Source organism: Cebidichthys violaceus, unplaced genomic scaffold, assembly GCF_023349555.1.
Source record: "Cebidichthys violaceus isolate CVI_PGR_0920_01 unplaced genomic scaffold, fCebVio1.0.p SCAF_87, whole genome shotgun sequence".
Lineage (NCBI taxonomy): Eukaryota > Metazoa > Chordata > Actinopteri > Perciformes > Stichaeidae > Cebidichthys > Cebidichthys violaceus.
Window position 1 is genome coordinate 599340 of NW_027176972.1, and position 22116 is coordinate 621455.

Consider the following 22116-nt stretch of genomic DNA (forward strand, 5'->3'; position numbering starts at 1 on the left):
TGCGCTTGCATTCAAATTCACACAATCTGACACCACCTGAGAGAACAATCCTGAACAATCAGTAGATAAACAAAACAGACAGACATCAACAAAGCCTTTAACCCAGATAACACTTATGCTAAGTTACATGTTAGATAACAACATAAGTTATGCAATATTGCACAAGCAGTCTTGAAGGCGCCTGCTGAATATATATTCAGTGTTTCTCCACCACTATTCAGCACAGGTGTATGGTTAAAAGGAATACTTGGGAAATTTGCTCGCGAAAAGTTTGTGGAAACTCCCTATTTTGTTCTGTGATGTAAATGTGAAGCTCTGCCCAGCAGCCGTTTAGCTTAGCTCAGCATACAGACTGGAAACAGGAAGAAACAGCCAGCCTGGCTCTGTCCAAAGGCAACAAAATCCACCTGCTCTAAATCTCACTAATTAACATGTTTTTGTTTACTCTGCACAAAATCCAAAGTGTAAAAACTGAGAAGATAGCTAATCCCCCCCCCCCCCCCCCCTCCTAATTCCAGTCTCCATGCTAAGCTAAGCTAAGCTAACTGCTGATTGTAGCGTCATGTTTAGCAGATGGTATTGATCTTCTCAACCCACTCTCGCCCCTCAGAGCCACAGAAGCAGTTTCACCTCTGGAACAATACGTGACTGTGTCATTGCAGCCAGTGTTCATGTCAGCCCAGGGGACAGAGTCCACAAAGATTGGGTTTTTCACAGTGTTTACTTAAGGACGTGTGCTTCAGGGCTTCAAACCGTCTCTTTCTGTAACCCTGCCGTCGCTCCACAACGGGCCTCATTATTGTCAACAGCCAGGCATCTGACCCTGTGTATCAGCTCGACACTCTTTTTTTCTGTCTGTCTGCACACCTGCTGTTTGTGCTGAGACATTTTTTATTTTTTTTTCCCACATGCATTGCAGGGGATGGAGCCTTCAAAAAAAAATAAATTAACGGCTTGTTTTTCTGACCTTCGCACAATGAAGCCGCCATCTTTTACACTTTCGCTTACATGAAAGTAAATCAAAGTCCCCCTTCAAGCTGTCTTCTCTTAGTTTGACTCTTTATTTATTGTCGGTTTCTGTAGTTCACTGCTCTTGCTCACACAAATATGCAAGTGTTCTTTATGCCTACATCCAAAGCTATTAGTTTCAAAATGTACCTCTGTCAAGGTTGAGCATATTTGAGCATCCTGGATCAGATTTACTGTTATTTCCTGAACAGCAGTGAATTAAAGCCTTGTGCTTTTGCAGGTAAACATAATTATCATGTTTCGGCTGAGAAACATGAGAAAATCTTTTTTTTTCCACATTTTTTTCCCCCTCTTTCTAAAGCTCCCGTCATTGCGGCGAGCTGTGAAAACTTGGCTTTCCCTTCTGGAGCCTAATTAGACCAGCCTCAATTAATTGCCGCAAACAAGGATAATCTTTGGAGAGGCTGGGTTTACTAAAGTTCAGTGTTTTGGAGGTGGGACAGAGGTGGGTAAAAAAAAAAAAAAGAGCCTCGTAAGAAAGAGAGGGACAAGAAACCAACGGAGGCGAGAGAAAGGCAGGGAATGTCTTCTAGTTACCTTTGGGGTGATTTTCTTCTCGGCATCCCCTCTGCGTCCTATGGGCCCCATTAGTAAATATGAGGGCCGTGACCCAGATCGTAGCCGGGTTCAGAGTGTGTAAATCAGAGGCCTCTCTCTCCCCCACCCCCCCACCCCAACAGCTCCATGACCTCCCTGCTGCACATCCTGTTAACCAGCATGGGAGGAACAAGGCCCACAGCCTCTTGCCAAATAATTCCTCCAATTGCAAAGAGCCAACTGACACCGGCCCAGCAAGACGATCTCCTGTTTCATAATCTGTGAAGAGATTTTTTTTAAAAGACATGACTGGAGATGAATTCTAACATCTGTCGAACCACTGTCATATGGTGGAAGACAGTAAATAAATGCATCAGGCTATTACCGTACTTAGTTTAGAGTATTTACATTTCATGCTCTGCGAATGTTGTACTTTTACTCTACATCTATTGGAGAGCTACAGTCCCTAGTTGCCTTATGAATTAAAAAAAAAATCAGTTTATAATATATAATGCATTGTTACAGATTATCATTACATTACATCACATTACAGTCATTTAGCAGACGCTTTTATCCAAAGCGACTTACAATAAATGCATTCAACATTGGTAATCAAAAGAACTACTAGTCACCAGAAGTCATAAGTACAAATAAAATTAAATAAAATAATAAAAAATAAAAAATGTAATTAAATGAAAGTACCAAATAGTATATAAAGCAGTTAAAAGTGGTTTCACCTTCATGAGCTTCACACATTAACAATAAAGTAATATAATAATATTCTCAAAGGTGGTATTTTTCTTCCTTATGAGTACTTTGATTATTTAAGTACAATTTGCTCATATTTCTTTTGTTCTTTTCCTTTAGAAAGACTTGGAATACTATTACTCGTCCATTTTTGGTAATTTTTGTATTGTTACTTATACTTAAATCTGTAATTACATATTTTTTTGGCCACTTTGGGGCAGTGGAAACGAGCTCTAAGCGCAGCACCGACACGTTATCACCGTTATCATTTGCCTATGTACACATCCAGCAGATATGGGGCAACACGGGCATCTAAGTGTTTCTGGCCTCTTGGAGAATGTTAGGCTGAGCTCTGTTTTTGGTCTCCACCAACTCCAAAATACGTGTCTCTTTTAGTTTCCAGTGAAGGCAAATTAGCAAAGGTGTGACCCTAGACCGAAGACGATCGTCCTCGCGCTGATTGATGTTTGAATGTCTGGCATAATGTCGCAGATCCCAGGTACTTCCTGCAGACAGACCGACGCGTCCACTGAGTGTGACCTTAGTGGCATGCATGAGACGGTAAACACATTCCACCTGTAAGTCAATACGGCTGCGTGAGGCATAGAGAGCTGGAGAGGTGTGGAATGATGATGACGGGGGGGGGGACGTAAAGTGACTGAGTTGTTTTCAAGCTCAGAGTTGTTGTCGACCGGGAAGCCTTCTGAATAACAGGGTTGGAATCTCCCTTTCCTTTTCTCTCACTGTGTTCTTATCCTTGCCTCCTTGTTTTACGATTAGATCAAAGGTCAGTCAGAGAGTGAAGCAGGTATTTGGAAACCTTCCAACTTTCCAGCTTTGTGAATCACATATTCAGACTGCTTGGCAACTTGTTTATGCTCACATGTACCACTAGAAGTGGACTCTGCTGTAGGTGAACGCCAGCATGTGGGCTGATCTCTGTATGATAAATGCTGTTTATCCTCTTTTGTAGCCTCTATTGATACTACTTTTTTCTGCCCCACTGCTGCTTCTATCACCATCTCTATGTCGAGTGCCAGCATGCTTTGTCCTGGTCTTGCATATCTTGCTTTAATTAAATGAGTAGCTGCCAAGAATGATTTTGTGGGTTGGTGTTAATGCTCCGTTGGCAAAAGCCAGAGCAATTCTTCAAAGTTTATAGGGCTCAAGAAGTGCAGCTGCAATACTGAATGCAGTATATGATGGTGGATAATCTGCAGCATGAGGAGAAAACTGGTACGAATATACAGCTTATATGCAGCTAAGACTTTGTCTTTTTCTTGGCGTGTTTTATTTTTTAATATGGTAAAGGTATTGCTTATTAATTCACAATGCTGTTAAACAAATATATGAACTCCCTCATCCAAGCACTGTTTGTGTGCACCGTCAAAGAAAGAGGGCGTAGTAGAGCAGTGTCTGGCAGATGCGCTGCTTTCACATCATATACAGAATTGAGTTTACAACTGAAATAAATGATTCTCTCCACTCTAGGTCGATTCAAAGCTCCGTGCAAAGTAAGGTCAAACAGATGGAAAGTGAGAGGTCAGCCACATCCCAAGTCATAACTCAAACAGTCCTGCTTTCCTGTTCAAACACTAAACTCCTTCATCAACTTCAAGATGGAATTCACCCCAAAGCCTTCATGTTGGAATTTTTTTTTTTTTTAATACATAAATGTGACGTTAGATGCATTTTCCAGAGTCGTAGCGTAAAGGCCGAAACGTCTGCCCTGCATTTAAACAGAGCAATGCGAGGCCGGGATCGTTGGGATCAGATGTGGCCTAATAGGAAGGGAAAAACTGGACGAAACATGGTGGGAAAAGAAATTTGAAATAATCATCCTAAATGGCTAAAGTGTACCGCTGTGTTTGCCAGAACACCCATCTTTACTCAATTTTCTTAAAATGCTGGAAAGAGTTGCAGCAAATTGTCCACACACAAGTCACATAAAAACATATTTGATACAGCGTGGTTATAATCAACACTTGGAAATAACAATTCACATAATGGGTCTTGTTTCTTCAGCATCTCCATGAACTCAGTCCCAACCTTTGATGCTGAAGCCATGAACTCAGGCAGCCAACAGGTAAGTGGTTTCAGTCTTGGTCTGTGAATTGGGGTGGAAAAGTTATGAAATGCAGTCCAAATTGGCATCGGTTATGATTTTCCTTTCATTTATTGGACTTTTATTAGATATAGACTTTATTCATCCCCAGGGGGAGATTTGTTTGTTTAGTGTGAACACAAGTTCAAGTTAAGGAAAAGAGGCCAGAAAAATGTTCTTTAAACAGCTTGTTGTGAAGTAACTCATCCTTCAGGACTAAACTAAACAGGGTGAAGTGATTCTGTGAGATCAGCGGAGTCAACATGAACTCTAAAATCAACAGAGAGTGATGCTGCCCTCTGGTGGACAATAGAACCTGAACAACCTGAGCCTGGTAATAGAAATGTCCTTTTCTCCAGATGTCTAGAGAACTGCAGAACAGAAAGTACTAAAAAATTATAATAACTGATTTTCCCGAATTACCCATTTCTGGACGAGAGAGAGAGAGAGAGAGAGAGAGAGAGAGAGAGAGAGAGAGAGAGAGAGAGAGAGAACCCAGCAGGTTGAGGCTACATGGAATGAGCTGTAACCACTCGGCTACCAAGGAGCTCCAGCTGGGGCTTATTTCGATGACTTGATTATACCGCTGAGACGGAAAGGATAAAATGTGACCTGGAAGCTCAGGTTTACACACAAGGGACAGAATGACTGCAAGTCGGCGACTGGAAATGGACACTTTAGTACAACAGGTGGTCTTGTTTTACGCCGTACTCGTGTTAAACCAAGTGAGATGGGTCGATGTGCCAAACTGTGATGTTATGCAGAACCACCAGAAAAGCCATCATGTTCATCTGTAACCGACTCTTTATCATTACTATTATTAGTGTGTTGTGTTTTTGTGAGGGCTTATTATGTCTGGGAATGTTCAGCTATAATCAGAAATGAATTATGTGTAAGTAACTAAATTATATTATGTGTAAGTAACTAAAATAAATGTAAATTAAAAAGGTGGATGTATAAAGTAGCATCGAATGTAAATACTCATGTACCTCAATTGTAGTAACTCGAAAATATTTAGTATCATGAATGAATAAATCACATTGCCTCTATACCTCGACCACAACATAAAAATCTATAACTACGAGAAAAACTTGTGTCAAACACGTCTTCACCGTTACAACCGGAAGAAACGGCAATTCATAAAATACAGTTCATATCTAATAGACACGTACAGTGAACACAGGACAGCCACTCATCTTAATAACCAAATTTATTTCAACGCATCTGATCAAGTGAGAGTGAATCCATTTCACGTGGTACCGACAGTGTCTTCTGCGTCACAGTATTGGACTCCACGTCTCAGCTTCAGCGGACACTGTGAAGACAAGAAACCAGTCTCACACACACACACCATCAACTCAACCAGACAAAAACACTCTAAAAGCCTCTATAGAGCAGGAAAGAAGCAGGGTTCTAACTTCATGTTATAGACCTACTAAATCTCATTTGTAATATCGTGACTCAGTGATACATCTGCTACCGTTTTATTCTTTTATTATTAACTCAGCCACCTGTTGACTGCATTCGTCTGGCGTTCCAGGAGGAAATTGAGAGACGAGAATTCAATAAGGATTTAAAAAAATCAAAAAAATAAATTCTGTTCTGGAGCCACGATCGGTTAGTTGCAACACTACGATGCATTTCCCAGCTGCAAACAGCAACACGAGTAACAGCATGGAGCAAAAAAAAATTCTTCAACATGCAGTGGGCACATCAGCTGACATCGTTGGGTTTAAACCCATTTGACCAGTGGTAAGCAATCCGACATCATCAGGGCTCAGAGTCACAAATACACTTACTAAGAAAGATGAACCCTGTTATGTAACTCAATATAGGTCAAAATGCTCTGCAATAATCCTCCATTTGAGAAGATTAGTGTTCGGTTTTTATAGACGCTGTGTCAAGAGCTCTGTATTAGATTCTGCGGTTATTTGAGGCCACGAACTGGCGTTTTTTTAATTCTAATTTATTGAAATATGTTTAATTAAGTTTTGTCCACGCCGTCTACATACAGAGGACAGGACATTGGAAAAACCTTTCAATAAAACACAGATTTTAGTCTCAAATTAAGACATTTCATACAAAACTTTTTTTTGCAGGGGTGCAGCGTTGCATTGCGCTGAGGTTCAACTTCTTTCTGGTCGCTGACCAATGACCATACACTGACACGTTGTCTTGCAATACAATTATTTCCATTATCTATTATCAAAACTTTGTGTATTCTACTAAATGATACAAGACAAGTGCCTACATGAACTAACGGCCCAAACCTATCTTCGGACCGACGGTCTTCAAGATGGCCGACAAGTTTGGGTGACGCCAACTTGCACCAAAAACACCCATTAGTGCAAATCAGCTGCGGCTGAAGTCGAGCCCCCTCACCTATCGCAGCCTTCTGGCTTCTCTCTCGGACTCCAGCAGCGTCAGCACATCTCCTTCTCTGACTGGGCCCTTCACGTTCCTGATGATGGAGCGGTTGCTGTCGTCCATGAACTCAACACGGACCTGCAGAAGGACCAGATGAAGTGATGAGGTTAGAAAAGAACACAAGTGGATGTGTTGAGGTGTAATCTAGACACACAGTCAGTGGTCCAGTCTCATATCTACACACACACTAAGGATTAACGCTATCATGATTTAAAATTACACAAAATGTGAGAGTGTAGGATGTAATCTTTTTATAGATTTACCTGAAATATTAACACTATAGCCATTTAGTAGAGCTTAACCACCGACTTTAAACATAATAGTTCAAGAGGAAAGTTGTGTTGCATCAAGGTTTAATGGAAAAACACGCAGACGTGACTTCAAGACACGTAAAACTTAACGTATTAACCTATAAAGTAAGATGTTTACGGATCTACTGTAACGTTTCTTTAATTTAGGAGGTAACGTTAATTGTTAACTCGAAAAGACGGATCAGAGTTAATTTCAGTGCAGTTTAATATAAACCGCTAACTTTCAGACATCACTCGTATCAGGAGAACGTTACCTGTGTACATTGTCCCTGGGAACCAGTTCTTCCGAGCACCTTGGTGACCTGAAAACAAAACAAAATATACGTTACATTGACGCAAGAGGCTTTCTAAGTATACATCGTGTTTTCTGATGTGAACAAAAAAAAAAAAAGTCGTAACAGTCTACGACAGGCTAATAGTGAAGAAGCTAGCAGGTTGTAGCATGGACGGGCCTCCACGATGAGAGCACGAGAGCCGTCCGCTAAACGATGTATTAAAGTACGTTTAGCTTCAATGTTCTGGAACCGTGTGGAACATTAGTTGTTCGTGTCGCAATTCATCCGTTCGGATACGATTATTTTTTAACATATTAAGTCTTTTCTTACTCTGGCGAGCTTGATCGGCTGCACGCGGCTGGCGTCCATGTTGTCAGGTTAGACCGGAAAGGAAGTCACGTGGTGCACGGCGGTGATATATGGCAACTGTAATTCATTTTTTTTTTCAAATGTTATAATTTCATATAAACTGATATTACATTTTAAAAACACTGATTGAATCAAATATCGAAAAGGATACCTGGTATTATTAATTTTTATTTTTATTTCATTTAAGATTCCCACTTCCTTTTCCGGCGAATGGACAATACCATTCACACAAACTGTCATGGGTGGAAACAGGGGCCATACCATTAGACACGGCGTTGTAGTCCTTTTTACCAAATCACTCATTTTTACTTTACAGTGTGAAATGATCAAGACAATTACTTGTCTCTGTTTGTTTAACCCCTATGTTGAACATGCATGCATACAATTAATAATTACTACATGTTTAGCAATCTGAACTTGATCGATCTTTGCATGATTGATACAGTGTGAGGTGCCATAAAACAGTGCTTGTTTTACTCCCATTTTAAGATATAGATTCAGTAAACAAAAATCATCGTCTCTACACTCAGTAGGCTGTTATCATTCAGTGTCATATAATTTTGCTTGACTATGTTTGGACAAGCTAATTATCCTCTTAATCTATTATTAAAGGAATCCATGCCAAATGCATTTGATTATTAAGAAAATATTTGTGGAAAACATAGACACTAACGGGGAAACATTTATACCATGTATAAAATTCTGGGAATTGAAATACAAAGCCAAGCTTATTTTTATTCTTCAGAAGTACTATAGCTGGAGTAAGATAGTGCAATGTACTGAGAGCATTGATATAAACGTCGTGTGGTAAAGCTCTGCAGAGCCTTGTTAGCAATGCAACGCCGTCGTCACAACACTCTCTTTGCCTTTCCTCCCCTCTCTCAGAACTCAAAGCCTTAAATCACAACACTAATCCTCGTGAACAGTATTTTTAACTTGCGTTTGGATAGAATGAACAGCAATAGGATTAGGGAGTCAGTAAAGAGGCTGAATCCCTAACTCATGCAGTTGATCTTCTTGCACGCTGAGGGACGAGCGCGGTAGGATTTTCTTTATCTTCATTTCAACCTGAAAACAATCTTTTCAGAGGACACTATTTGGCCTAAATGGAGATCTTGTGGAATACTATTGTTATTGTTTTTCACTGACTTGATTGGCACGACACTTTTTTTGTTTGTTGTTGCTTTGTTTTCCCGAGGAGCCGTCACAATGGAGATCGCAAAGCCCAAGTTGAAAGTGCTGAAAAAACGTCGCTCCAGTCTTTTTGCGACCATAAAGCGGGAGATGAGTTTTTCAAAAAGCATTGAAGAACAAGAAAGTGAATTCCCCTTTTCGCAGGACAGCTCCGTGAAAGCATGGACATCTATGGACAACCTTGACGCCACTGATCAGAAAAACAGTGCAAAAAAAAAACCGGAAAGATCCGTACCACACCTGAGGAAATCAAACATTGTCAACCTCAACGTAGGTGGAAAGGTGTTTCACATCCCGAAGCGTTTGGTCCTCAAACACCCAAAAACCAGGATTGGAGTCCTTGCCCTCTGTAATGATCCGGTCAAGCGTCTGACCCTCTGTGACGATTACAATGTTCAGACGGACGAGTTCTTCTTTGACAGGGACCCCAGGTTTTTCCACTACATCTTCCACTTTTATTGCAGTAATGTCCTGTGGGTGATGGACAGCCTCTGCCCTATCAACTTTGAGGAAGAGATGTCATTCTGGGGGTTGAAACTGAAGGACACTCCAAGGTGTGCTGTAGATACTCACTACATGTGTTGTATAGCTTGCTCTGTTGCTGTTTGTATATTTCAAGCATTATTTTGCTTAGACGATGAATTATCTTCTTCTTCTCAGGTGCTGCCGCATTCTGTTTGAGGAGAAAGTGGACGACATCAGAGACCAGCTGAAGGTGAACCAGGAGTTGATCGATGAGATCAAGCCTCACCAGGATGGCGAGGGATACAAGGCCATGTTTCTTGGAGGCTTTCGGAAGATCCTCTGGGACTTGATGGAGAACCCTTACTCCTCACTGTCAGCCAAAGCCTTTGCTGTGTTCTCCAGTCTCTTTGTGCTCATCTCTATTGTTGCAATGACAATGAATACAGTCAATGAACTCAGGCAGTACAAGCTTGCAGGCAAAACCTACATGGAGTGGATAGAGATCTCTTCCATCCTTTTCTTCACCTTGGAGTACTTTTTGCGGTTACTCACAACATCCAACATCAGACATTTTGTGAAGAGCGCCCTGAACTTTGTTGACGTGGTGGCTGTGATGCCCTACTTCCTCCAGATCATTTTTGAGACATTCGTCATGGATTCAGAAGACGTCAGTGCAAAGGAAGATTTGAAGGCCATGGCAAGAGTCAGTAAAATCAGCAAGGTGCTCAAAGTCGTCAAGTTGATGCGCATCTTCCGTATCTTGAAGCTGGCCCGTCACTCCACCGGCATGAGGGCGTTTGGTTTTACCATCCGACAGTGCTCTGAGCAGGTATGGAGCAGTATGAAACAACACAAATCTGACAGAAACATAAAAAAACAGCAGATTTATTTACGGCACATGAACGAAATTAAAACAATGGAATTGCAGGTAACTCCCAAATGAGCAAGAGTTAAAACGGCTACAATCAGCACTTTATCAGTGGATCACATGACTAATTGTCTAGGATGAACACACAGATTTATCACCCATTTTAGCTTCTTTCAGGTTGTTGTTTTTGTTTTCAGCCTACAACTTTACTGTTTTGGTCTCACTGCTCTTATCAGAGTTGTTTCAGCTGTTTTTAGCTTCGCTCTATCTGCCCCTCACCAAACTGCAGAAAGGCAAAGTAAACTGCTAGCTGGTGAATATAAAAATGAACAGAATTTAGTGGCTAAAAGGGGCAAATATTTATCTCAGGGGTTGGTACCAAAACAGAGCTAAAAGTATTGGACTAATATTTATCCGGTGGCCAAAAACACAAGTCCAAATGAATTCTACTTTTGCTCCGTAACTGCTGGATGTGTAGGTCTGCAACATTTTGCTAACAAGCCATCATAGCAACTTAATAAGATGATAGAATGCCAATGTTGGGTTTTGAACTTGTTTCCCCTTTCACCTGAGTGGCCAAAAAAAAATCAATTGATGGAGGTTTATTGTTTACACTGGCTTTTTGCTTGCTCAGGACTAATCTCTATGAACAGCTTCTGCATTCATATACAAAATCTGTAGGCAATCTGTAGACAACAGGACAAGATTTTGGTAGTGGAAGCGTTATGGTTTCCATTTTTAGTCGAGGTTGGAGTTGTATTGTATTGTGGAGAGCAAAAGAGGTGGAACAAATTGATCGAAATGCAATCTTGGAACCTACCGGATATTGTCTGATGATAACGATTTAGCTTTTGATTGGTTTAAATAGTCTTATAAACTGGCTATTAGTAAAACAATACAGTATTACATGTCGTCCCTCAACTCCAACCACAGTCTCGCATCTCAAAGTCGCCAATCAGACTGTAAACAATGAAAAGGAAGTCTTGGCCTGGATATCCACTGGCTGTATATCGGATCCCCAGAAATATAGACCCTCGTGATGAATGGGTTCCAAGACTGGCTCAGGACTGAAACTTTAACTAAGAAAAAGCAGCATGGAAGAGGTTATGACACGTTTCCATAGTCTTGTCAGTGGTTAAGTTGAGGGGATAAACGGTCACTTAACTGCATAATAGATTTTTATATCCATAGATCGCGTAATAATTAAGGACGCTCTTCTTCTTTTCTTTTGTCCAATTTACAACTGTTCCCCCTCAGTGCTGCCACCTGTGGTGAGACCAATCTAACAGATACAACTTCTTCTTTAAAGGCAAAACCTCAAGCTCATCCAAACAAGCATACGTATCACTCTTGTCTCACTTGTTCTTGGTAACTACTGCACTGCTGTTTGATGTCCAAATATGAACGGGCCGCTGTTGTTGCTCTTGTGTCGTCATTTAGGTTTGCTGTTTGTTTCTGTTCATTGCCATGGGCATCTTCACCTTCTCTGCTTTGATGCACTCGGTGGAGATGGACCAGCCTGGGACACCGTTCAGCAGCATACCAGATGCCTGGTGGTGGGCTGCGGTGAGTAGGATGAACCTCAACATCCAATTCAGTAACATTTCTTGTTCTGGAGTTATATGTTGTATCTCTGAGATTCTTCCGGATCAATTAGCCTGGTTATGAACCTTGGTAAGCTTGACTGTGCTGAAGAGATCGAGGACGAGCTCAGCAGGGGGTGTCAGTAAGATCCAGCAGTGTGGTGGATTTCAGTTGTCAAGGATTAGGCCTAATGATTTGCGCTGCCTGCCTAGTCAGACAAGACACAAGTGCACAGTGCTAGACAGAAGCATGTTCTGAGCTCTTTTTGTGGCTCCACCGAGCAATGAACCCATGACGAGATTGTACAAAAAAATGAGTTCATTCTCACCTTCACTGGGCAGCAGATCTCTTACAGCTAAAGAAACATGGTGACCAAAATCTGTTCTCTTCTCCCAAGCTAATTATTTTTGGGCGACACACTATTACGGCGTTCCAAATGTTGTCTTTTTACGACTGTGGCTAAGTGGAGAGCGAGGCCGTCCTTCAATCAGAGGATCGGCAGTTCGATTCCGTGGCTCCAACTCTGTCGTCGCATGTCGTTGTGTCCTTGAGCAAGACGCTTAACCCCAAAAATGGCTCCCCTAGCTATTCCTAGTATCTGAATTGTACTTTGGATAAAAGCGTCTGCTAAATGACTGTAATGTAATGTAATGTACTTTTAGTACATACTGCAGCTGCCCTGGCAAAGTACATACCGTTGCATGCAGTATGCAGTCACTTGGGATCTACTGCTTCATCAAAACATTGCACAGTGAACCCTCTTGTTCAAATATCCGCTGTGCAGAGATTAATTGTACGCCGCAAAATGCGATGATGTAGTATGACATCCTGGTACTTTTGGCACACTGCATTTGACATATTATGTATTGGTACATACTAAATCTTTTTCTGGCATATTAAATAGTACGGTAGTATGGGTATTGGAACGCTCGGTGGTTGTTCACTCTTTGTAATTATGCACCTTCTCCTTGAGAACATTAGTTTCCTCCTGTGAGCAGATTTGTGGCAAGGCACTTGATTTGATTACCCCATGACTGAAGCTCTGCGCCCAGCCAAGACGTAACACAGTGTAACTCACTGTCAAACAATTACGTGTTGTTTCTACATTTCTGTTTGTGTATGTAGCACAACAAACGAGACGCACCATAATAATTGCTTTAGAGGTGCTGGCAGGTGGATTTTTAACATTTTGCACAGGGCCAGGCTGGATGTCTTTATGCTAGCTTAAGCTAACGGACTGTTGGCTTTGCTTCACAGACAAACACGAGAGTGGTGTCAACCTTCACATCTAACTCTCGACGAGAAAGTGAATAAACGTATTTCAGAAACTATTACATTAATTTAAAAAAAATAAGGAGTGCTGCACTGCTTCAAGACACTCAGTGATTGTAATGTTGAAGTGCTCTTCAAGGATGGGCCCAGCAAATAAAAAACAATAACTGTCCAACTTACATAAGAAAGATTTTAGTACGCAGCCTGGAAATCATCCAAGGCCCTCTGATTTTGAAAATACAGGATATATCTGATGAAGACATGTTAAGTCCGTTATATTTCCATTATGTAATAAAGGATTTCTTACTTAACTCAGAGTGTCTTGGATGTTTTCCAGATGTCCTACTAATATAAAGGACTCTTTCTTACGTCAGATGGACAACTATTGCTTTTTTATTGATAGCATTAATTATTGGCAAAGTGGAAATGGTGTCTAGACAAAATATTGGGGACAAGATATCGAAGAAAACACAATCTGAATGCTAAAAAAGTCAATATAGTCAATTCTAGTCACATTTGGCAATTGACCATGTAATCAAATGGTGCAGTATACTTAGCTAATTAGCTTTCTAGTATCTGATGCGCAGGGAGTCCTATTCAAAGGATCCACCACTTCTTTGGATTCTGTTTCTACTTAATTACTAGAGTACATCATCAGTCTGGTTTTTAGGGACATGTGGATTTTTTTCTATCTGGTGGCAGCTGTTGATTTATATGTGTCTAATCCCCTCTAATACGGTGTAATGCGTCTTGTTTGTGGCCAGACACAGTGATTGCATTCGAGAGATGGAAAGTGTTGCGGGGTATTCTTGGAGGTTTATTTGCTCCTGTTCATTCTCAACTTTGCAACACACCAGCTGATCAAGTACAAGAACATTTTTTAATGTCTCCATGGCCGAGGGGTTGTTTTAGGACGAGCCCTTCATGTTAAAACAACAGCCCAGGAGGAGTGAGCACGGAGTGCTCTTTCCTTTTGCATTGTCTGATTCAAATAGTCGAGTAGAGATCCTGCATGTAAGCTGACTCACTTTACTCTTTTCTTCCCGCAGGTGAGCATCTCCACCGTGGGCTACGGAGACGTCGTCCCCATCTCCTATCTCGGCCGCTGTGTGGCGTTCGGCTGCATCTCTTTCGGCATCATCCTCAACGGAATGCCCATCTCCATCCTGTTCAACAAGTTCTCTGACTATTACGCAAAACTGAAGGAGCAGGAATACACATTTTCAAACACCGAGCGCACCTTCCAGCTCAAGAAACGTCTGAGGCGCAAGTTCGACAACTGCTTCGAACCCCAGCCGGAGGAGTCCGACGACGAGATTCACTATCGGCCCAGCGGCAGGCAAACTGTCGACGAGAACGAAGATTCAGCTTCTCACTAGCCGCGACCTCGCTCACCCTAAATGGCTATATCACCCTGGATATCGTAGGACCCCATCTGCCTCCATCTCTGAGCCTATGGGATTTAAGATAAACAATCTAGGGGAGGGGAGAACGGAGGCAGCAGCAAGTTGAGTTAAGCTTTAAGCTTGAGCTTTACAGTAGGTGCTGTTTGCACGATGTACGGGCGATGACTCCTCTGTCAAATGGACAAGATTCTCCTATTGGACAGCTTGTTGTCTGTTTCCAAGAATAGTTCTCGGGCCGCAACTAAGTCCGGCTAAACGGAAATAGATGTTTGACACAAGTAGGTCAAGTAGTAACGTTATTAAGGAGGCAAAGTCGACCACTTTAACCTGAGTGTGACACTTCTGAAGAACTGTTCTCATTGGAAGTGCTACTAATGAGCTCTTTTGGACAACTACATGTTTATTCTTGATACTCGACAAACAGCATGGCTTTCTTTTAAATGCCTCCCATTTTAAACACCACGGTGGATTGTAGTCATTTTCTTCCACTTTTATGATGTAAGGAAACGTGCTCCTGAGAAATATATAAGTGCAAAGCTCTTCCATGTGCCGTGCTTCATGTGTCGGCGTTCTCTCTGTGCAGTCCCTCAGCTTGCTCTTGACGGTGGAAGGAGAGGTACGGCGGGGGGGGTGGGGGGGTGGGGGGTGGGGGTGTCTGTAGCGATCAAGACCATAGGTGTAATTTTGTTGTCAAGGATTACCGGGATTTGCGCTTGCGCCTCCTGCCCGGTAAGACAAGGGTCAAAAGTCAATCACGTACTGGGCTATTTTGGTGGCACAGATAATCTGATCAGGTGTGCACAGTCAGGTTCCGTTTGATTGACGGCAGACCAGTTTGATAAAGCAGGAAAATGTAAAAACACTGGCACAAACAAAGGCACTTTCTAACATGTCAGTATTTGTCATGATCACAGCAGGGAGTGAAGAATTGAGCTCTGTGTTCCGGTAGATGTCAGGATCAAGCATGCATGGCCCTGTCCTGTAGTCAAACAGTCCTTGCAGTGTCCGTCCTACTGGCTGTGTTTTAGCTCTTCGGCTAAGTGTTTATTAAACCAGCTCCTGTCCATGGGCACCATACCAGAGAGAGCTATAGTAAGCAAATGTATTATCTCATCTCAAGCATATTTAACGTGCCATATTGGCTACTTCCTTAATACAGTTTTCTCTTGAAGAAGGTTTTTGTAGTAGATGTGCTCAAGACCGTCCTGATGGTTTAAGGAGAAGTGGACACATTTATATATCGTGTCTGATACCAGCCACCACCTTTGCAACTCTACAGAAGATGTGTTGTGTCTCTGGACCATGACGAAACAGCCTGTACCTCCACTGATTTACCAAGGCAGAGACCAGTGAAGCTTTTGACTTCACCTCTATGGAACATAATTACTGTATATTTACAAAGACTGTTGTAGGTTTGATGTGATCAGGGGCAAATCGTCAGAATAGCGTAACTAGTGCTTCCTTGTTTCCCGAGTGTTCTGCATGCAGTCCGCTTTGTCCACTATAGCGTGTCAAATTTCTGTTTACATTTTTTCTCTGTTTTTACACAACGGTAGCCTAATAAATGAAACCTGAAGAGCAATTTGACAGCTCTTGTGCATTAACATGTGTAACTGTATGAATATGGTAAAAAAAAAAAAAAAAAAAATGCATTGTGCAAACAAAAGGTCCTAAAAGAAGGACACAATATTTATGATATGTATTTAATTTAAAGACATTTTTAGTTATTTCATTACATTTTCAATAAATAATTATTAGAGTCCAATCTATTACTCAGTGGCTATAAAAGAAAAGAAATCTTTCATGTGCAAATTCCATGAATGTGTCATTATTTTTCTTTGTTGACCATAAAAACGCAAGAAAATACAACCTCAAAACAAGGAAAAGAGTATTCCTTGCTCAATAAAAAGATCTGTTCGTCCGCTCATCATTCTTGTATTGTCATAACTATTATCATGACATATCCACGTCCCCCTTTTAGTGGAACGTGAAGTCCATCGCTACTAACAGACACTTGGCTCATTCGTCTCAGAGACGATGCGGCCTGTCTAATGCTATTACAGGATAAGGTAACGGGACCGATGCCAGGAGGTTTAATAGTGTCGTCAGCATCAATTAAAACTCAAGAGTTCTGAGAGACTCTGGCTGTCTCATGTGACGCAGCCAAGACTGCAAGGACAGGAACAGATGCAGTCAAGAGGGACACCGGGCAAAGGGACACCGGGCAAAGTTGCAGAGAGACAGACAGACAGACAGACACAGATAGACAGACAGACAGACAGACAGATACAACTGTAGAAACAGACAAAGATCAACAACTAGTTTGAAGGTTGGTGGTGTTCAAACAGCAGACACAACAACATTTTAATTGATTTGGAGTCAAATCTAAACCTGTATTCATTCTCCTTTTAGCTCCAATATGTTCACCAGCGATCGCAACGACGTATCAGAGGACATGACAACAAAACAGGTGACCCAGAGGCATTAGACACAGTGGACACAGTAGACAAAGTAGACACAGACCCCATAGACACAGTAGATATTTTCCTTTAGTTTGACAGCCTCAAGAAGAATAGAATCATTCAATTCAGTGTATTCTGTTCAGCCCAAAATCACAAATCACAAATTTGCCTCAGAGGGCTTTACAATCTATATCCACATACAACATCCTCTGTCCCAGGACCCTCACATCGGTACAGGAACAACCCCCCCCCCCCCCAAAAAAAAAAAAACCTTTAACGGGGAGAAAAGAAGTCCATCCCTCTCCCAGGATGGACAGAAGTGTGATAGATGTCATGTGTACAGAATGAACAACACAACACATTCAATGCATATGACATAAATGACTCATATAATGAGAGTAGTAAGCAGAACAATTGTGGAAAAATTACGACCACTCATAATAGCACCAGCAGTGCCTATAGTAGAACAATAATGACAATAAAAGCAGTAATGGTAACCTTAGCTGGAGCTATCAATTCGCTGTCCTACTCTTTGATAATCACTGCTCACCAGTGAAGGATATCACCATTAGAGGTTAAAATGCCAAGCATTGCCAGAAGTACATTCATGACATTAAAGTGTCACCTTTAATTTCTTTCATCAGCGCTGGAATTACGAATTACGTTTGGCTGTTTATGCAACTGCAGTGTGGCCCGGGGTGACCGCGCGTGTGTGTGTGTGTGTGTGTGTGTGTGAATAGTTGCGTCGATAACCTTGACATCTTTTTTTTTTGCCAGTAACACTCTGTTCCAATTATCTCCCATCCCTCAAGACGTGTCAAGGTGCAACAGCAACTCGTATCGAAGGGAAATAGTTCACTGTAACATGGGTGGATTATGGGACAATGGGCCCTTGGGTGCAGACATGCAAAAAGACACCACCACCGCTCCTACATAGGACCAAGACGCACGGGCTTCATAGTTGTTTAGCATCTTTTTGTTGCTGTTGTTGTGTCTCTTTTGTAGTTGTGACACACCTCTCTGTGTGGTCGTGTGTCATTTTGAGTCTCTTAAAGGTTGTCTTGCCCCTTTTCATAGCCATTTCATTCTTTGTTTGTCTTTTCTTGGTTGATATCTGTCTCTATGAGGGACATTTTGCAGGTGAAAGCTTGGGTGGCCCCTGACACTTTGGGCCTTTGGGCCCTTGTACATTACATTACATTACAGTCATTTAGCAGATGCTTTTATCCAAAGCGACTTACAATTCAGTATCTATCTACACACCGTAGACGCAGCTACAGGGGACATTTTGGGGTTAAGTGTCTCTTGCTCAAGGACACATTGACATGAGACTAGCGGAGCAGGAGCCGGGGATCGAACCGCCGACCCTCTGATTGAAAGGCGGGCCCTGCTCTCCACTCACGGTCACCCCTATGTACCCAGTACCCAGTTGTTCTGTTCAGTAATCCATCCATGCACTGTAAAAAGACGTTTGGACGGATGTCAATGAAACCACATTAAGATCTGTGAAGCACAGGGTTTATAGCATTCACATCTACTTTTGTCAACGAATGCTGTGTGACGTTTCATGAGTCTCAATGGCATAAACCATTCGCAAAAAAAAAAAACGTCTCACTTAACCCCTCTGATGTTTTTAAGACTGAACCATAGATCCTTGCCAGGTTTTTAATCTCAATGAGAGTCCGAAGCCTTGAGAAGACTTTGCATCACTTACGTTGAGCTCCAGATCAGGACATGCTTTTCCTTTACCAAGGCCGAATACATATTTTCAAAGACTCTGTGGCCTCAGCAAACATTTTTTTTTGAAACCGGGCCACTCCGGGTATAACACACATGGACTATATAAGCCCCCTCAAGCTCACCTCGTAACTCACCGCACGGCCTCGTCGCTCTCCGCGCGCCCAACCTCGCCTCTCATCCAACCGTCGAGGAGCGATAACAATCACGCGATGTCTGCCGCCAAGTGTTTGGTGTGTCTCGTGGTGGTGCTGGTGGCTGCGGTGTGCGTGGTCAATGCACAGGAGAGGATTAAGATGTGCGGGAGGGAGCTGATACGTCTGGCTGTGTCGTCCTGCGGCAACTCTCGGCTGAGGAGAAGCATCCCGGTCGTAGAACTTGGGCAGCAGCAATACGCCTCTCAATGCAAGTATACTTTATGATTGTGTTTTTCCAATATCAGGTGCATCGATTGAGAGCCATTTGCTTACCTTTAACAGTCTGTGTTGTGAGATATTTCTACATTTTTAACATTTAGAGACAGATTTGAGAGTTGTTGCTGAAGGAATATCACTTTTCTTGTTGAACCTTTAATCTTTTTAAATTGTCAGTGTCTTGTTTGAGTTAACTACAATCAAATCTATGTCTTCTCTTTGGAGTTTCACAAGACTTTTCTAGCACAATACTATAAATGTCTCAGGGCTAAATCCCAGATGTCTTTCCACGTCCTGTGCACAGGGGACCAGGATCCCTCCGCAGAGGAGCACCAGGCCGCGGAGACGGTCCACATCCCACCCGAATCTGACGGAGAGAAGGACGTCTTCTCCTGGTACCCCCTGTCCTCTCGAGTTAGACGAGCTGTCGGAAAAATATCTGACATTTGCTGCGAGAAAGGATGCAGCATGAAAGAGTTGATCCAGTTTTGCTAGATGTAGTCCAATACTTGTCGTGCAATAATAACCGTATTGTCTTAAATTGTTCTGACCTGCGCTGAGGAACCTTTACCAAGTTGCCTTATCCTTGAGAAGAATGATTTTTGAAATATTTCCAGTTATGTAGCATTCTTGCAAACACTACACATCAGTAATTATAGACATTTGATGATATTTAATAAATTATTTTCTATGCCATACTGTAGGGCAAACAAATTACATCTTAACGTACGCAGGTTTTTATATACAAACCTGTTTTGTACAAAAAAATATAAAAATTGAAATTGTTTATTTTGTGGTAATATAATTTATTTTCTGTGTCATTGTAGAAGAAGTTTGCAACCCTCAGACACTGTAATAAAGCTTTTGATGATTATTTATCGAGGTTCATTTGTTATCTGTTATTCATGTTTCCACCCTAATTAATGCAAAGCAAAACCACAAACGCAAGGTCACAACTTTGCAGCCCAACTTCTGTGGGATAACTACATCAAAGGGACACTCTCACAATGAGAGTAATGTTGGAAAACAGTTGGGAGGCTTGCAAGACACACATACAAAGAAAGGTCAAGCTCCAATTACACTGGATCCTACACTTCCCAGAATGCAACTCAACAGCGCCTTTTAACATGTTTAAAATGTGACATTTCTATACTGCTTAAACCCCAAATATATTTCTATAAGGCTTAAACCCTATATTGGATGAGTCAGGGGCGTTGGTGTAGTATTTATACATGCATATATATCTATATATCTATCTATCTATCTATATATGTATATATATATATATATATATATATATATATATATATGTAAATGTTGCCTGTTAGTTTATTCAATACATCTTGATTAAAAAAACTAACTAGCAACGCACCAATCAACATTAAGTAACACTGTGTTTTTCCATTGTTAATTAAAAAAAAAATCAAACCTGCAGAGAAATTAACCTTGAAATTGCAAATGATCAATTAAACTGGATTGCAAGTATAGACCCATGGAGGAACGTGTACACACACACACACACACACACACACACACACACACACACACACACACACACACACACACACACACACACACAAATATAAGACCCACACTTGAGTAATGCGACTGTGTGAGTGCAGTTTACAACGCTGGCGCTCTCTCCAACAGTGCTAAATCGGATTGAGGCCTTTGGCCGAGCCATTTAGCTCCATAATAACAGAAATAATCTCTGTAAACCGGCTAGTTCCTCACGCTGAGGAGTGTATAATTCTCTCAATGGATAATCAAATGTGTTGCTGATTATCTGCCACTCTATACTGCAGCCTTCACTAAACAAAGCTTAATAGCAAATGAAATCAGCCTACAGTGACTGATTGGTTAATTGGTTTTATTTGGGGAGGGAAGGATTGCTTTGTGCGTACAATTGGTTTTTTTTTCTCGTGTAATTGGTTTTAGCTGCGTTATCAGACAAAACACCCCAAGATGAATTTTAAATTTAGATCAAGTTCTAAATAGATCATTTAGTGTGGAAGGTTTTTAGTTGCAGATATGTGAGGAGTACAACACTCTGATCATGTTTATAACAACAGGCTGCATCTAGCAAACTGCTTCTGGCCATGAAATAGATTTAAGTTTCATTAGAAACTTTAACGTTTTAAACAATAAACCAGTTTCTTGAGTTGTGCCCTTGACTTTGCATTAAGCAAAAAAAAAAAAACGTGAATAAATGGCTCTTCTGACATTTGAGGACATCTAAACTCAGAGAAATTACATTTTCTCAGTTTCATCTTCTGGAAATCAAACGCTGTATAAAACATTTTACCCTTATAGTAAACCAAACCAAATAATTCAAATTATTAGAAAATTGCTTTTAAATAAAGTTTATCCAAAAAAATATATATATCACATGCATGCCCTTTTATACAGCGTGCATGCAAGAGAGAGCAGAAAGTGATTTAATGGATAATTTGTATGCAGTGCCTCCTGTTGACCAGCAGAGAGAGACAGATGTCTGATTTTAAATGGTGACCTTTCTGCACCGCTTTCCCTCCTCTGACAGCAGCACTTACTTACCTCTCACAGTTGACACTGGCGATGAGCTGCTTCATTCTGCCAACTCAGGGGGGGGGGGGGGGGTGTCACCATTAAATGTCAATGTAACTGTATCAAGTTGGATCATTGCAGCCACACTTCCCCTCCTGCTGTAATGATTAGCCTCTCAAAGCTCATTATTGTAAAATGCTCAATCACCTCAAGTGATCCTTTATTTCCTCGTGACAAGAGGAGACATCTGATCAGAGGACACTTCTAGGCCTCAGCCCATAATTATAAGAGAGCTAACGGGGAGATGAAAAACACCAGGCTGCACGGGGGCCTCTTTGAAGGCTCCTGTTTATGGCGGTATCGCCAGCTAACAAAGCTGCTAAACGGAAT

General features: G+C 41.5%; 3 protein-coding genes across 3 annotated transcripts; 2 read left to right on the forward strand and 1 right to left on the reverse strand.

Annotated features, from left to right (window-relative positions):
* Positions 1-5609: 5609 nt before the first annotated feature.
* Positions 5610-7830, reverse strand: rps28 (ribosomal protein S28). Its single transcript, XM_068702615.1, has 4 exons — positions 7761-7830; positions 7410-7457; positions 6800-6922; positions 5610-5732 (listed from the first exon to the last, which is right to left on the reverse strand). Exons 1-3 carry the CDS (start codon positions 7797-7799, stop codon positions 6800-6802), a joined length of 210 nt encoding a protein of 69 aa, XP_068558716.1. The 5' UTR covers positions 7800-7830; the 3' UTR covers positions 5610-5732.
* Positions 7831-9008: 1178 nt separating this feature from the next.
* On the forward strand, positions 9009-14614 carry si:rp71-39b20.4 (potassium voltage-gated channel subfamily V member 2). The gene is made up of 4 exons (XM_068702640.1): positions 9009-9547; positions 9654-10287; positions 11767-11892; positions 14232-14614. The coding sequence occupies exons 1-4, from the start codon at positions 9009-9011 to the stop codon at positions 14559-14561; spliced, it is 1629 nt and encodes a 542-aa protein (XP_068558741.1). The 3' UTR covers positions 14562-14614.
* Positions 14615-18933: 4319 nt separating this feature from the next.
* On the forward strand, positions 18934-20078 carry insl3 (insulin-like 3 (Leydig cell)). Its single transcript, XM_068702639.1, has 2 exons — positions 18934-19192; positions 19505-20078. Exons 1-2 carry the CDS (start codon positions 19000-19002, stop codon positions 19693-19695), a joined length of 384 nt encoding a protein of 127 aa, XP_068558740.1. The 5' UTR covers positions 18934-18999; the 3' UTR covers positions 19696-20078.
* Positions 20079-22116: the final 2038 nt, after the last annotated feature.

Excerpts from the sequence above, each read along its gene's own strand:
- rps28 (XM_068702615.1), bottom strand. The coding sequence starts at position 7,799 with ATGGACGCCAGCCGCGTGCAGCCGATCAAGCTCGCCAGA. Across the intron at positions 7,458-7,760 it reads AGCCGATCAAGCTCGCCAGA|GTCACCAAGGTGCTCGGAAG; the intron begins GTAAGAAAAGAC and ends TTTTGTTTTCAG. Across the intron at positions 6,923-7,409 it reads CCCAGGGACAATGTACACAG|GTCCGTGTTGAGTTCATGGA; the intron begins GTAACGTTCTCC and ends GTCCTTCTGCAG.
- si:rp71-39b20.4 (XM_068702640.1), top strand. The coding sequence starts at position 9,009 with ATGGAGATCGCAAAGCCCAAGTTGAAAGTGCTGAAAAAACGTCGCTCC. Across the intron at positions 9,548-9,653 it reads AAACTGAAGGACACTCCAAG|GTGCTGCCGCATTCTGTTTG; the intron begins GTGTGCTGTAGA and ends TCTTCTTCTCAG. Across the intron at positions 11,893-14,231 it reads ATGCCTGGTGGTGGGCTGCG|GTGAGCATCTCCACCGTGGG; the intron begins GTGAGTAGGATG and ends TTCTTCCCGCAG.
- insl3 (XM_068702639.1), top strand. The coding sequence starts at position 19,000 with ATGTCTGCCGCCAAGTGTTTGGTGTGTCTCGTGGTGGTGCTGGTGGCT. Across the intron at positions 19,193-19,504 it reads GCAGCAATACGCCTCTCAAT|GGGACCAGGATCCCTCCGCA; the intron begins GCAAGTATACTT and ends TCCTGTGCACAG.